The sequence below is a fragment of the Geospiza fortis genome, unplaced genomic scaffold, assembly GCF_000277835.1.
Source record: "Geospiza fortis unplaced genomic scaffold, GeoFor_1.0 scaffold172, whole genome shotgun sequence".
NCBI lineage: Eukaryota > Metazoa > Chordata > Aves > Passeriformes > Thraupidae > Geospiza > Geospiza fortis.
In genome coordinates, this window is record NW_005054309.1 from 2,689,763 (window position 1) to 2,706,414 (window position 16,652).

Consider the following 16,652-nt stretch of genomic DNA (forward strand, 5'->3'; position numbering starts at 1 on the left):
AAGTGGTTTATAAAATATTTATGGTTGTTGGAAACAGCATTTAAATCACCTGTAATTTTCGGTCAGCTTTTTAAAATTATTATGATGCAATGGAAAACATGATCAATATAAAGTGTTATGCATTTTAAAAATTGAAAGACTTACTTTTATCATAATTTTTACCACTTTAGATCATGAATTCTTTGTTGGTATTGCAGAGTGAGATGTGATTGGATTATGTAGCCAGCCTTATTTTTACATTGTTAGAGCAGTGCTGCAGAGTATCTAAACACTTTATGTACAAAATGAGGAGATAGATGTTTTATGGATAGAAGAAATCTGACTGGTAGAAAGCTTCAGTGTGGGATGGAACAGTGCTCGCAAGCATGAACTAAAAACGTTTAATGCTCTCATAGCAGTTGTTAAATCCAGAGGAATGAGACTCTTGGGGAAGTGGGACTTGAGTTGTAGGATGCTGCTTTTATCTTCATGCAATACTGTTGAGAAAAGGCTGAGGGCTGGAGAGGGAACAATGCAGCCTCTAGAGAGTCCCAAAGGGAAGATGTAGTCTCAGATGATAAGTGTAGGCTACCCAAACATGAAGAACTCTGCATGGCTTCTGTTCAATTTTTCATTTTAGGATGATGCAAGTGAAATAGTAATGTTTCCTGCTTTTGTATGCTTTGTGTTTACATAGCCTTTGGTATTTTAAGGCTATATATTTGTTATAAGGCAAACAGATCAGATGCTTGGATTTTATTCCAGGAAGACTGGGACAGTTTGTTTTCTTTATATCTTCTAACCTACCTTTATCCAGAAGGCAGATAGCAGATGATCTGGGTAATTGAGTGTGAGGCTGACAGTCACCCTAATGTGATCTGCACCAGTGACTTTTTCAATGTTTTAATTGTGAAGAGGAATTTAGTGAAATGTATCTGCTTGTTAATTCTTGCATAGGAAAGATTAAAAGGGTTTTGTTTACAATCCAACACATTTTATCTTGTCATATTCAGTCTTCCTGGTAGAGAAGAATGAAGGCCCCTTTCAAAGAAATACTAGCAGAAATCTTACTATAATCAGAAGAAGCCTTAGACTTTCACTGAAGTTGTGCAGGGTTTAATGAATTTGAAAATGATTTGCCATTACCTGTGTAGAGCATTTATAAAGAGGATTCTTTAGAGAGTAAAAAGCTCTTAATTTTTAAGAGTGTGATATTGCTTTTCAGAGGTTGGAAAGGACCTGAATACCTGGATGCAAGGAACTGTAGCTGTGACTTGATAAATAGGGTTGACATGAATTATTAAAAAATGGACATTTTTAGCAAGCCATCTTTCCTATTTTTGTACCTAGCTTCCCATTGTAAAATGAAAGGTCTTCCTCTCCTCTGCAGGGTAAACATCTTCCTTTTCCACTGGAGAAAACATTGTTTCTCATGGGACTGGACACTGATAGTAAACACCATGTTGTTATGCCAAAGACAAAATGATGGAAGTTATGTCTCTCCTGCCTGTTGTTTTTGCCATGTTAATGGTTGCCTAGAGAGCCAAAGGGGAAGTGAAACAAAGGAGGGCTTCTGAGCAGTTGTACATAGGCATCTTTATCAATGTGAAGAAAAAAGTCTAAAGCTTCGTGGTAATATTAACTCAGTGCTGAGAACTGGCCAGAACTCTGGGACTCTTGGCTCCAGCTTGCAAGGTAAAAAGCCAGAAGAGCTCTGGCAATGTTCTGCCTCTCTGGGTTCCAATGTCCCAGGTTGTTCAGCGTGCCTTTACCATGTTTACTCTGCTTACACTGCTTTGCTTTTTAAGTCTGATGTTACATACTGCAGCCTAGAAAAAGATTCAGGGGAGTTAGGTTTTTGTTTTCTTTTACCAGCTTGCAGTGATGTGGATGTTTCCACAGTATGGAAATGGTGTAGAAAAGCAGCACTTTCTGTAAAACACTATAAAAAATTCCTATGTGCCTCTTGTGTGCAGGTGATACAGCATCAGCTTGTAGCATCAGCCTCTCTTCTCAGTGCCTTGTGCTTAACACTTGATTTTAACTGTATTTGCATTTGAACATTGATGCTAGTATGGCCTAGTGTGATACAGTCAGGAAGAGTTTTATACTTATAGGATATAAGATAACGGAATAGTATGTTTTTCTAGCTGCCTGTAGGTTTCCTGACAGCTAAAAGCCTGCAGCTTATAGATGGTTTAGGACTGACTTCACAAAAGGCATTTTACATCATAGCTGGGATTAGCTGAATTTCTTCCTTCTCTGTTTCTGAATGAATTAAAGGTTGGGATATTTTTTGGTTGACTTTTCTGGCTTTGTCTGTTTCATGTGTATTTTGTGGCTGTTTTGTTTAGTTTTTTGTAAAGTAATACCTTTATTTGCATTTCAAGACACTTATTCTGTTAGGCTTCGAACTCCATTATTTTCCTCTCTGCAAGACTGCTGAGTCCTTATGTGCATGTCTGTACTGTAATTTTTAATTAGATAGGCAGACAGAACATTGACTGAATGTCTCCTAATGTATTTTAAATAATTAAACAACAAAACAACCACCATACTTGTCCATTGTTCTTCTAAAATGTTCTTCCCATAGTGCTTGGGTGTTGCAGATAAGCTTTGACTTATCTTGCTTTTCAGTAGTTTAAAAAGAAATTAAATATGCCATATAAAGATCTTTGTGATAATGAGAAAAGTTGGACTAGGTATCTCTAAGTTATTATTTTATGGACTTTATTATTTTGTTATTTTATTGCCTCTCTACAGTAATAACTTGGAGTTATTACTGTATTGAGACTTTAGAGCTGGCCAGGTGGCTGATTTGGTGTGGGTCAGGTTAGGAAAGAACTTGCAGCATTTTGCTCCAGAGAAAGGAATCCGTTTTTTAATTTGTGTGTATTAAGGGGAAAGTGCATAACCCCTTCCTTCTGTAAAAGCGTCTTGTTTTCTACAGCCAAATGTCTGCAAAGCATTATCAGTTATTGTACTGCTATCTTTATGAAAAAAGCTGTAAAATACTATAATACTATGAAAATACTTTCTCTTTGCAGACAGCATATAAAAGTATATTTCATAAATTTTATAAATTTGTGTTACCTAAAGGCAGTACTCATGGATGTAGTCCTGAGGCTCCTGTTGTGCTTGTTGATGCCATAAGAGCAGTGTTGTCTGTAGTTACCATACAACAAACTGGTGCTTTCTTTCAGGAGCTTGCAGTGACTCTTCCATTATGTCTTACTAATGAAGGTGATGTCTTTGTTCAGAGCTGTTCTTGTAGCTACAGTTGCTAAAACAAGAACTCCACTGTCCATTATGTTTTCTTACTTCATAGTTCTGAATCTTCATTTTTTTTCTTGCTCTGTCCTGCTTTCCAAGGCTGTTACCTGAATTCTCAGCTTGTTTGCTTTGTAAGCAGACAAGCTCTGAGCAATGTCTTCTTGCACTTAGCATGTAAAGTGGAATGTTTTCCACTTGGAAAGTGGAAGCATGGAATGTGCATGCTTTCTTGGCTGATGTGTTTCTGTCTATGGAGAAATTTTCTTTGCCTGTAGAAAGACTGGATTTTTTATTAGTCAGTAGTTCTTTAGATTGAGGTTTGTTGTTGCTGACTGAACTCAGTAACTGGAACATGATGAGCTTCTATTTACAGTTACTAAAACTGAGAAACCTGTATACTGACTTGAGAAAATTCATCTCTGCTGGGTGAGACTTTTTCAAGGATGATTTCCTGTTGGTGGAGGTCTAAACACTGATTGCAAAGAAGCCTTGGAATCTTTCTCTGTGGGACATTTAGGGCAAATTACTCCTCGTGTAAGACAGATTGCAGATTTGACAGCTATACAAGAACAGGGTCAGACAGAAAAGAGCTGAGTTTCCTCTCAGTTTTTCTATGTGCTGTGAGCCAGCTGTGATGTTTCTGCTGGAAAGGGAAAATATAAGTTGCTGCTCAAAGTAGGTGATAGCTGCCTGCTATATGAACTTTTTTTTTTGTTTAATTAATATGGATTTATTTAAGTATCAAGAGAGTTTCCAAAGATGACAGCTTGTTGCTTTCTGACTGCTGGACAATAACCCCTCAGGAATGGTGGTTGCCTTTTGGTGTTACTGCTCATGAAGGTGTCTTTTACAGCTATCACACTCCATCCATTCTGGCTCTTAACTACAGCATCCTCCTAAACAAATTTTGATTAAGTGAAGAGGAGGGAGAGCAGTTAGAATTTACTCTGATTTAAGTGGCTAGTGATTATCACCAAAATTGGGAAGAAGACAACTTACTGCAAGTACCACAGATGTATTTTTAATGCTTTCGCCTGAAAATCTCTGGCAGTTGTTACAGTAAGCTCTGTTTTGAACTTGCATATGTTTTAAATTAAATATATATAAATAAAGTTTGGAGGGACATGTTAGCTTTAGTACTTTCTGTTCTGCAGATGAAAAAAACCTAAGCCTTTTGCTGTACATAATTTTAGTGTAACTGAAGAATGCTGAAAATATTAAAAATGAAAACAAAGCCCAAGCTGAAAATTTTACTGTAAATGGAAACTATGGAAAAAATGGTGAGCTGGCTGCTTGATGTAAGAACTCTGGTACTTTGGGGAAATCAGATTTCTTTTCCCAAAGAGTCTGGAACTGTCAGAAGTTTCTGATTTCCCAAATAATAGACTCTGGTAGCTTTTATGGATTGTGAGGACCAATTTTTGCTATTAATTTTGTGCTCATACTAAAGTCTTGACCATGTTTGAGAGAGTGCAAATTGGGACCTGTAATTGGCCATTAGTCCAATTAAATAATTTTGAGCTCAGCTAAACTGTGAATATATTCAGGTGCAGCCAGTACTGTTGTCTCTGCTGTCTCTTAAATATTTGCTCTTGTTTTCTTGTGAAGTAGCTGCTCTGTCTGTGATTTCTCTGCTTCTGTGAACTGCATTGGATGAGGGGAGGCTTTCACTGAAGTTTCCATGGTCATTGAAAAGGAAGCTTGTCATATAAATTATTGGGATGTTCCAGGCATTGTGTATCCTGCTTTTCTTATGATCATTGATTGTGTGTTGTGTTATTTTGATTAAAAAATTCATTTCCTTTGTATGAAAAGAAAAAAGGGCAGTTTTCAGTGAATAATCTGGCAACACTGAGCTTATGCATATGTAATGGAGATGAAATTCAAGTGGGTGAAATTCTGCCCATCCCTACAGTAAAGGGATAATTTCCATACATGGAATTTTTAATTGTGCCTTGTGGAATGGGCTTGTACATTGGTCTCTAGAGCAAGTGATTCTGCTTGTGTTTTACACACCCTTAGAGAACAAGGAAAGCTCCTATGTGGATACTCAGTCTCAGCAGAGGAATGTATCTGTAGGAGGGAACGCGGTGAGCTTGTGTGCTGCTCTGTTTGCAGACATTTAAATTGAAACCAGTGAGCTTGTATCCCTCTGCTGCTTCCATTGTAGAGCATCAACCTACAAAGTTTTGTCTTCTTGGCAGAGCAAATGTTAGTGTAGTGTTTGTACAGAAACGGTTTTCTTATAAAGATGTGCTTTGAAGAGACTGAAGGTGATGAGAACTGAAGTCAGATACTTAAACTGATTTAGCTTTTATTTATTTCCCTCTTCCTTAGGCTACAGTTCTGCATGAGTCATTTGTCATGGAATGAAGTTGTGGTTGCCACCATGGGGTTGGGGTTAAAGTAGAGGAGACTTTGAAGGAGAGGAATTAATATAAATTTATAAGATATTGCTTGCATAAATAACAGAAAACAATAGTATTTATACCCTCTTACAGTGCAGTTATCTAGAATAATACATACAGTAATGCTGTAGGGGCATGGCTGCCATTCCACTATACATAGCTGACTTGTTCTTCTGTTTTATCAACCTCATTCTTGGTGAGCAGCAACGTATCCAGCGAAATGGCCGATGATGCTTGGATGGGTGAGCTCCTCAGCCTCATTGGGCTCTGGTACATAATGGGGTTAATCCCATTTCTCATCCCATTCATGACAAAGAGCTTGGAATTTTCTGCTACAGAGTTTCTGAAAGAGATCCTGCTGGAGCGCTGCCGAAGGGCCTTGATAGGCTTTGTGGTCCGATAGTTGCAAGTGATGTATCTGCTGAAAGCCTCCCTAAATGTTTTGTTGAAGAGTGTATATACAAGAGGGTTCACTCCTGAGGATACATACCCTATCCAAACAAATATCTCCAAAAGCTTTTGAAAAACCTCCTTGTTGCAGGAGTTGCACAGAACTGAGCTGATGTTTGTTATGAAGAATGGGCACCACATCAGCAAGAAAAGAAAAAACACAATCCCCAGAACTTTTGACGCCCTTTGTTCATTGGTTATCGTTTGCATGGACTTCCTCCCAATGGTGGATGTCCTGCCGATAGGCATGTCACTGGACAAAGTCTGGTCCTTTCTGGAGCCATTTAGCATGGCCACCTTTTCTGGTGAGGAGGCAGGTGTTGTGTCACGCTGAAAAACTGTGGACACTGTTGACCAGGTGAAGCGCTGAGGCGGCTTGTTGATCAAATAGGCCTTTTTGCGCAGCACTTGGATTGTCAGTAAATAAGTGACGATCATGATAGCGAGGGGAATGAAGAAGGAAGCCACTGATCCGTACAGAATGAAGTAATGAAAACGATCAGGCGTCAGGAAACACGTGATGTTTGTAGAGGTGCCATTTCCATCCTCAATGCCTCTGATAGGGACTGGAATTGCAATGCCTGTAGGAGAAAAAACAAGTGCTTCAGCAGAGGGTAATCGCTTGCAATCGCTTCACTGAGCCTGAAGCCTCGGGGTTTCTAAAGAAAGGTAATTCCTGAGCTCTGGAGCAGGCACAGGAACACAACGTGAAGTGTGGAGAGCATCACATGGGTAATTGGGCAAACAGTACTTTGTAAGACTTGGCAGGCTGAGCTTTAACAGAGTGCCCTTTCTAAGGAGATTGGGCCTAACTCATAGAGATTGAGGAAGCAGTATGAAGTTGCCAACTTTTCAAGTGTAAAACACATGAATTGCTTTGACTCTGGTTATTAGAATTAGTATGGCTTTTCCTCCAGTGAAATATGTTTCCCTAATGCCATCTCCCCCTTTTTTTTTCTCTTCCCCAGGGTAACCTTTGCACTTTTTGAAGGGCAGTTTTGTAAATACATAAATCTTGTCTTTCCCTCTTCTATTAACCACATCAAGTGACTGGACACAGACAGCTGATTTTTTTCACCCTGCTCGACTCTTTCATATATACAAGTAGCAAAATAGTTGCCAGAATTATGCAGTGTGTGTTTGAGATGGATTTGTTGTTTAAAGTCTCCTGCATATTTAAGAGTGTTTAAATGAGGCTGGCTAGCTCTGTAATTCACCACTCGTTTAAAAAAAACGTTAACAGTCTTGTCTTTTAAATGAATTTTTTATAACCACTAAATTACAGTCAGCACTTCATTTGCCAGCAGTCTGACATTACAGCAAAAACAACAGGTTCCTTGCTGTCTGGTGAAGGTGATTTGTGCAGTTTTCTGATACCACTTAATGAGATATAGGGATTTACTGTATTCCTCTGCTACTCGGCTTACTGAAGTAGGTTTAAAGCAGCAAGAGCAAAATGGGTTACCTTTCAGCAACTTGATCCCTTTCTTAATTAGAAGCACACCTTCAGATACAAAAAGCATTTAAAATAAAGATTGAACCAAATTAACCTTTGATTTGGAGAACCTAGCTCAACTGCAGAGTAGTTTTATGTTAGATAAAAAGAAATTGAAAAGTACAGTGCTGTTTAATGGCAATAAATCACACATTAAAAGGTCAACTTGTGAGTGTCTTGTCATGCTAAGTTTTTTTTTTTGGGAGGAGTGGGGAGTTGGTGATAGAATATAGATAGGAGAAAAGATGCTATCATCACAGCTCTTCCAGAATTTTTTTCAACTCAGAAATTTGGGGTTTGCTTTAGCCAAGAAGGTGGCTGTACCCATTCTCCTATGCATCTCTGGCCTTCATAATCCAGAATAATTTTGTTTGGTCTTGCACACAGAGCATACAGCACTAAGGCTGTCTGAAGTATGTATTAAATTATTTGAATTACATGTTTTCACTTCCTTAGCTCATTTAACAGATTCATTTTTTAAGCATTAAAGATAGATGACATGCCACATGCACATGACAGAGACACTGATACCTTAGAAGTTTGTATGTTGGTATAAACTTCTTCATTTAAACTGTTCAAGGTTTGTTGTTTTGATTGTTTGGGGGTTTTTTTGTTAGACATTAGCCTTTCTGTATGCTGTCTCAGCCTTCAGTGTTAGCCTGGATGTTACCAGCCACTGATTCATATCTTTGCTATAAATAATTGACCCTTTTGTACTTCCTTTATGTGAAATTTTACCAACATCTGTCCAAGTCTTAAAGTTGTGTTTGGGACAAAATATAGCACCACAGGAACACGAAATCTTGTTTTCCCAGGAGATGTGCATGCATGATCTGCATACTAATACTGTGCATGCAGATATTATTTTCTCATTTCTGAGCTTTCAGGACCATGAAGAGGAGTGATGATTAATACTCTGACTCAAAATCCTTGGCCTTTCTGGTGAACCTAATAAGGAGCAGTGGTTCAGGCAAATTTTTATGATGTAGCTATGTATGATCCAAGAGGTGGACTTCGACCAGCCTGAGTGTTACGGTCCTCCAATCACTAGTACTTGGCCAAATTTTCCATTTTCCCCACATTTCACCTATTGTTTTGGACATGAAAAGCTTCTGTGTTCCTTTTCCAGTCTCCAGGTCCCACATACCTATTGAAATGAGCCAAACCACGATGATTTTGATGATTGTTGTAGCCCATGAATTGTACTGGCTGGCCTGGATTGGCTTTTTTATGGCAATGTAGCGGTCCAGGGAGATGGCACAGAGGTGCATGATGGAAGCTGTGGAAAAGAGGACATCAAGGAACAGCCAGATAGGACACAAGGCAGTTGGTAAAGGCCAGGTATTGTCTGAAAGAGAAGAAAAAACTAATTAGAATCTAAGCTTTTTGAGAACTTTCAGTGTGTCATTTTCCTGTGGCATCAGTATGTTTGAAAAGTTCATAGTACTACAGGAACTGAGCTTTGTCACTGCCTCAGATGGGTTCTGTCTTATATTGTAATTAGCTCCTAACTGGCATGGTTGTTGCCATCATATTCATCAGGCTACTTGTGTGCTATAAACCTTTCCCTGTCTTTTTGTCTTTTTGTGGCAAGGACTCTGGATTTAAAAGTTTATTAAAAATGGACCGTGACTGTTTGGTTCTTGTGAGCCTACTGTTAAATGATTATTTTCAGCTGTTTCTCATGGTAGAAGTTGATCTACTAAATGTATTTTCCTCCCTTAGAGAATTCTGCTGTACTCAATCAGTAAGTACATTATTAGTATTGCCAGGGAAATCAATTCTTTGTTGAATGACGATTAGGGGAAAAAAATTGCATTTCTAGTAAATCAGATTTGTTTTAATTTCCTTGGTCAGCATAAATAGACCTGTGTGCTGAGATTACAAAATGAGCTGGACTTTTGTAATGTTCAGTCTTATCACTGTAGTAACATTGCAGCCATTTGAGATTTAAAACATTTTTTCGTAACGTGACTGATAGATGGAGATGATAACGGTGCTGCTTTGACTTGAATTATAAACTCCAGTGGATGGAAAATTTTATGAAGACAAACATAGCAAGTACTTGTCTGCACTCTTACCTATGCTGGGAAACCTTCTGTGTTAAACAAAGAGAATGGATGGATGGAGCCCTGAACTGAACCTCAGCCATCCCCAAAGCAGAGGACTCCAGGTGAGGGTGACATAGGCAGTGAGGCAGAAGGGGAAGAGGCAGTCTGCTTTCAATTTATTAACCAGAAAATTTTAGTATCTGCCATAATTATTTCCTAAAATAGATTCTATCATTGAAATTATGCTTCAAGAAGCTTAGTCTATCAGGCAGGTATGAGAAAGTTGTAACTAGTAAATTATGAAACATTTACTCATCTTTAGTTTTCATGCCTAGACTTTTAGCTGGCTGTAAGGTACCATGCATTTCTGAAACAGATTTCCTTTAAAAAGAAAAACCAAAATGTATTGTGGCTTATGTAGCCAGCTGTAATTAAAAAAAAACCCAGTTAAAAGAAGTAACTGATTTGATGGGCTTGAAATGTTTTTGCTCACTCCAGAAAATTGACAGCTTCTTTTGACTTTGTAATGAGGGATTAGTTCAGGTAAAACATGAACAATAGAAAGTGCGTTCTACAACTTTAAGGATGGCAGATAACACAGCTGGATTTCAAGTGAACAGCTAATACTTCTTTTGCATAGTACTCGCATGCCATTCCCTGGATTATAACTGCTTTGAGTTCTGGAGAATCCCAGTGTAAGAAGTCTTTCCTTTTTTAGTTAATTTACTGTTTGTGGAAGAAAATATTTTGCAACAAAAGGCCCTTTTGCTTCTTTGAAATAAAGATACATTTAAACACTGATCTGATACAAAGCAGTCTTGTACATTTAACTTTTAAGAGCTTTTGTGAGTTGCCAAGTGCAACTGAATAGAGAAAGCTTTCCATTTTCTTTATTTTTGTCTATTTTTGTACTGGGTGCAGAAGGCAGCAGGTTATCACATTCGTGATTAGAGCATTATCTTCTGCTGTATTTGTGTGTACAAGATGCTGGTTTTTATCCAACAAAATCAAAGTAAACTTTAAATGCAATAACTGATAAGAACTGAAGATTATGGTTATTATTTAAATGAAACAAATATCACAAAACTGATACTTTAAAGTCCAGAAGAAGAGTCACACAGTTTTCTAGGATTCATTCTGTGGTGTATTTTGCTATAAGTTACTTTGATTTGTTGGTTACATCTACAAATGGAAGCTAGAAGCTGTGTCCATTGTTTGAGGCAATGCTCTGGGCTGAGTTCTTGTGCTTTACTGGTGAAGGTGGTGCTATCACTGTTGGCTTATTCTATTTATTTAGGATTAGGGAAATAATGGAATATTAATTTCCTTTCATGGCTCAGAAAGCATCTCTGACCCTTGAATTTGATGGTGACCTGCTTGGTTGCTGTCCTGCTTTATAATTCAGAATGTAAAATGAGTATGTCCTGCCAAGTAGTGTTACAAAGACATCAGCAGGTCATGCTCAGTTTGGACTGTTCTGATTCTCCTACTATGGATCTACATTGTGGAAGCAGACCGGAGCATTTACAGGGTAGAGATTCTCCACTCCCAATTTTCTTGGGAGCTAACAGGGATTGGATTTTTAAGCCTTTTTTTTAAATGCCTCAGTTACCTGACAAAGATGCCTGCCTGAAAATTTGTCTGGTTTCTCCAGCTGTCATGTGGTATGAGTTAAAAAGAAATTCCTTCTACCTACAAACCTTGCCTCAGATCCTCCCAGCACTGTAGCAGTGCTACTCTTGAAGATTTTGCGTATTTTGAGTCAAAATAAGACCAAATACATGCTTTAAAATTTGTCTTGCACCTTTAGAGTAGTAAAATGAACTTTTACTGCAACTGTCTACCCTTGATTAATCTTTATTTAAGAAAAGCTTTATTTATAGGAAATACCTTAGAAATGTGTAATCCTTAAAACAAAGTACAGTATAGAAGAGCTGCTCTTGCTGTAACCCAAAATGTTTTCAGAAAGCTTAAGAGAAAGCACAGCTTGTGTACAAGTATAGTATGATTGAGAGAAGTCTTTAAATAGACTTGGAAACCATTTATTCTCCTGTTCTAGGGGGTACAGAAATGTGTTACCTGTAAAGGACCTTCTTGTTGTTATATAATGATGCTTTTGCTGAGATGGAAATGGATATTTTCAGTCACCGTCTCCTTTAAGCCTAAGCTTCAATTTTCACACTGGTGTGTGTGTCTGCATTTGCATGTGCAGTGCTCACCCCCGTGTGCTTGGCTCCCTGGGCTGCCAAGGCCTGGTGTCTGCGGGCTGTTCTCTACGATTTTTAATCAAAGTGGTTTTTTTCAATTAGGCTTACTTTCTGATAAACCCTTGATATCTTTAGATTTGAGATTGTGGAGAGTAGTCCTCGATTAAAGTTTTCTCTGGCAGTTTGCACAAGCAAGAAGGGAAAATTTGTTGTGGTTATCGTCAGTAATGGGGGAAGATTAGGACTGGTTGCTTGCGATAGATTAAAATAATGGTTTGCAACCTAGGATAATGAGCATTGCTTTCTGATTTTAAGTGGATGATTATTAGGAGGAGAGAATGTATTTTTAAAAATGGTACATGTGTTGTTTTCAAGTAGCCCATTGCCCACCAAGCTGTGGACATCAGACTTCTTCCTGCTGCAGGCTTTGCAAATGGGAGAATCTCTCAAGTTTGTTTGCTAATTTCACTATTCACTGAATTTCAGTAGTGCTGAATGTTAGAAATTTGGGTAACTCTTTGGAAAGCTAGATTTCAGAGAATGCAGTTATCTCCTAGTGGGCCCTCTTTTTTTTTAAGAAATGAGAAATATTTAGCAAGCTGTAAAAGCTATGAAATGTTTATGTGTTCTGACACTCACACTCCTACATTAAAATTGTTGTGTATGCTTGTACCAGAGTACATTTTGGTTGCTCTGCTGAGAATAAATAAAGTGCTGCTCATGGCATACACCTGCAAGTGAGTTTACAGATTCATTTATTTACTTAGTTTTAAAGGGGGCAGCTCTTTATTATAGATACAGTCAATTTCTGAAGATTTTTTTGTGAATGTTCTGTCAGGGTGTGGAGCCAATGCCTGTAGCAGATTTTGATTTTGAAGACCCTGTGACACATTAGTTTGTACAGTCAGGATCTTAATGTGACTGCACTTCTGTTCACACCTTTTCCTTCAAATCATCTCCACATAATTAGATATCAGTCCCAAATCAGAAGCATAATATTTGTACTCTGTATCTAGAAGCTGCACCCAGCTCTTTCATTATTATGGAAACATTCCTGTGTGGAGGTGCCAGGAGGCTGGATTTAGTTTGCTGTCTGGCTGTCAATGACTTCTTTGTTCACATAGTTGTCTGGCTAATGTAGCTTCAAGATTTAGACTTGTTATGTATTTCATGTCTGTTCTGTCTTCATTCCAGTAACTCCTCATGTTTTGCTCATGCTTTGAACTTCTATAAACACCTCAGCATCTTCTCCCAGTTGGTGAAGAGGCAAAGCAGTTTTTCTGGTTGGCTGCCGAAGAGAGACTTGTGTGCAAGAAATTTCAGTTTTAACCACTGCTGTGTGGAAGGCAGGTTGTGGTCTTAATCAATTATAATTGATTTTACTACTTTCTGGTAAATTTCCTGCACCATGAAAGACATTTTTGTTTGACTTTTGAATTAAGATTCCTAGCATGCTTTAAACTGCTGTAACCAGGGTTTAGCAGTGGATTAATTGAGAGATTAAGGAGCAATGGAGTCCTTATGAAGTTATAAAGGAAAGATTTGTTAGTCTAGCAGAATTAAAATAATAATAAAATCCAAAACAAGAGAACTCTACCACTACCAAAAACCTACTCCACAAAATCCAGGATTTGCCTTTCCTTTATATTGATTGCTAGTAAACACTAGTACTTTTTATGGCTAGTAACTTAATTGTTGTTAGTAATGAGACCTGTGGCAGGCACTAAACAGTTACAGCATCCATGTGTAGGTATGGAAATGCATATCTGCTTCTTGCCTCCCACTCACGTGCACATTCATGACATACCAATGTTTTCTATAAGTGGCTGATTTTTTTTTGAGTTAGAAATCACTGTCTCAGTTACGTACATTCAGTTTTCTTTTTAGAAACTATTGCTTTGGGGAAAAAAAATCCCTGTTCTATGATCTCAACACTGAATTCTGACCTCCTGTTCACAATTCTGTTTAGGGAATAGAAGTTCGTAACACACAGAAATTCTCAAGGTATTTAATGAATGAATAAACACATTGGTTAATAAAGTGATACCAGTTTTCTGTACAGAAACTAATGATGGCCTTTCTGAAATATAGTTTGATTGTGTTTGCTTGTTGCTCAGGCAACTCTTAGAGTCTGACCTAGGAAAAATGAACTCCTGAAGCCTGTCTTAGGACCCAGTGTACCTTAAAGGTAATTCTATAAATCATTAAGTTTCTTTAAAAACCTGTCTCACTGATTTTTTTCCTTTTATGATATGAAAATAAACAATTTAAAATGTATTCTTAAAGAAAATTTAACAGTACAAGAGACAGACTTTCCCATGGAGTTGCCTCTAATTAGTTGTCAGAAGCAGTATCAGAAATAAAGCTGTATGTGAGAGGCTGTGGAAAAATCATGCTTGTTCTGTAAGGACTAATGAGAAAGAAAATGTCACATCCAATGTTTGTTCAAGTGAAAAAGACCTATTTTATTTCATATGAAGCAGACTAAATGACAAATGCTTATCTCAAACATTAGGTACTTGGATTGAGGCTTCCTTGGCTTGACAGATGATTTACTTGTGATGTCTTATGAACCTGTGGCTTTCCCCAGGGTGGGAGGAAATCAGTTTCTCTGAAAGCAGTGCTGATAAAGTTTGTCATCACTGATAGTGCCAGGGACCAGCTCTGACTGACCATGTAAATATATGACTGCTCATGGAGTCGATACTCAGATAAAATCAGGTGCGTTACTCATAGACAGTTCAAAACCCGTTCAGTGTACTAAACAGATATCTAGCCTTGATTTCAAGTTTTTTTAAGAGAATACTGTGTCTGCAATTAGTGTAATATGATACAGCAAATACCAGCATTGTGCTATGTTGTTAAAAATATATTATACTGTACAAAATGTAATTCCCTGTGCTTCAGCTCATATTTGAATATTTTTAAGTCTTGCATGATTTTTGGATGGTTTGTTTCAAAGGAAAGAATATCCACATTGTTGTACTTCCCATAAAGACATTAAGCTGTATTAAGGTGAGAGGAAGAGAAGATTTAGCATCCCTCGTCCAAGTGATTTTTAAAATTGTAATGCTGGAAAGCAAACAACTTTTCTATTTAAATTAGACCTCCCAGAATTGTACCCCATATGCAAACCTGATGAAACAAACATGCTGCGCTTACCAAATAATATCATGAGAAGGGCAATTGGCATCACAAACAGACCCACGAGCAAATCTGCCACCGCCAAGGACGTCAGAAAGTAGTTGGTAGCATATTGCAACTTCTTCTCCAGGGACACCGCCAGAATGACAAGTATGTTCCCCCCGATGGTGGGGATTATCAGCAGGAGGATCAGCAGTGCTGCCCAGTGCACTTTGTTTCCTTGTTCCTCACTTTGGTAGTCCTGCTTGGGTGCTCCTGTTACTGAGAGAGGCGACAGAGATCCATTGCCAGCTCCAGGTCCGTTCAAGGAGTGTAAAGGATGGGACATTTTTGTGCGCAGAGGAATGTCTTCAGGGGCTGTCTTTTGCGCAGGAGTTGCGTACGATGTAAGAGTTCTCTGTTCCTCTCTGGTCCAGGATGGTCCTGAAGATAGGCCAGCATGGTCAGTATAGTGAACTGGTCATCTGCTATTTCGAGGTACTGTAACCATGTCCAAGCTGGTATCCACTTCTTTTATTCTGTGCCTTGCTGGGCGCAAAAGAGTTTTAAAAATGCAAGTCCTGTCTTGTGTCCATCTCTGGTCGGTGAGGTTCAGGGGTCTGGTCTCCCCTTTATAGCAATGTTCAGATTTCAGAAGACTAAAAGGAAAAAATCAGTAGCTGTCAAAAATAAGCAGTGCATTAGCTTCCTTTTTTTTTTTTTTTCTGCAGCAGTAAAGAGTGATAGATGAATCTGAATGCAAAACAATTCCCTTTAGGTGCAGTCTATGTAGATTTGCTCCTTCTGAGTACAAACTGATGCAGAGGCAGATGCTCGAGTTGTGTATGTGCAACTCCTCCTCTCCCGAGTGTCTCGTCTCCAGCAGCATGTGCGTAGGCAGACAGCAGTTCCCATATTTCCCCTTATTAAGAATCCTATTTCTCCTCAGAGGGTAACCCCAAAAATATCTTCAGAAATTGTGTATGAGGTTTCCGTTTTAATCTCAGCACTTCCTAATTTATCAGGTGAGGGTCAGGAAGCTGCAGACAATAAAACACTGCTGACAGTCTCAAGGGGACCATAGAGATTTATCGAACTGAGACATCTAAATTTACTCCTTACTTGAAGGGGTCGGGGTGAGTAAAATGCTTGTTTTTGTAATCTGAGCAAGGCTTTTATTAAGCACAGCCCGTTCTCTCCTGTCTTTCTCTGTCTCTGTCAACCCTGCTAAAGACTTAAGGCTTGCATTTCCCCCTTCAAGCAGAGACTCAAACAGCTGTCCCCACATTAGGCTGAACAAATGCTCAGTTACTGAGAAGATTTCATGTGTTGCAGTTTTCAGGTGAAGAAAGCCTTACCTCTTTCTCTTGCATTTTAGTAGAGTTAACTTTGCATCCAGGAAGATCCTTTATAATTTTCTTTTTCATCATATGGTGGAAGTTGAGATTTTTCACTACTTTCTGGAAAACAAGTTGTTCATTTGCTTTTGGCTTCTATAATATTTCTGAAGCTTGTCTCTTAGTGTGCTTTTTTTTTAGCACATTTCTTCTATCACGAAGATTAAGATTTTCTATTTTGGGAAAACTGTGTTTCTTCTCATTCAGGTATTTTCTCCAACTCTGAAATGGAAGGGAAGAATAATTCTTACCACGTGTAAAAAAGGATA

The 16,652-nt window shown here is 38.3% G+C and overlaps 2 protein-coding genes across 2 annotated transcripts in view; one reads left to right on the forward strand and one right to left on the reverse strand.

Moving 5' to 3' along the window:
* Positions 1–16,652, forward strand: part of PSMD1 (proteasome 26S subunit, non-ATPase 1) — a 66,989-nt gene that overhangs the window by 21,614 nt on the left and 28,723 nt on the right. The gene's annotated exons all lie outside the window — the stretch shown is intronic.
* Positions 5,563–16,563, reverse strand: HTR2B (5-hydroxytryptamine receptor 2B). Its single transcript, XM_005418970.3, has 3 exons — positions 15,026–16,563; positions 8,753–8,953; positions 5,563–6,691 (listed from the first exon to the last, which is right to left on the reverse strand). Exons 1-3 carry the CDS (start codon positions 15,333–15,335, stop codon positions 5,811–5,813), a joined length of 1,392 nt encoding a protein of 463 aa, XP_005419027.1. The 5' UTR covers positions 15,336–16,563; the 3' UTR covers positions 5,563–5,810.

What these genes read in the sequence shown, in the direction of transcription:
- HTR2B (XM_005418970.3), bottom strand. Translation starts at nt 15,335, where the DNA reads ATGTCCCATCCTTTACACTCCTTGAACGGACCTGGAGCTGGCAATGGA. An exon ending in CCTTCTCATGATATTATTTG is followed by an intron (nt 8,954 to 15,025) that starts GTAAGCGCAGCA and finishes CTTCTCTTTCAG; the next exon opens with ACAATACCTGGCCTTTACCA. An exon ending in GGTTTGGCTCATTTCAATAG is followed by an intron (nt 6,692 to 8,752) that starts GTATGTGGGACC and finishes TTTCTCCTACAG; the next exon opens with GCATTGCAATTCCAGTCCCT.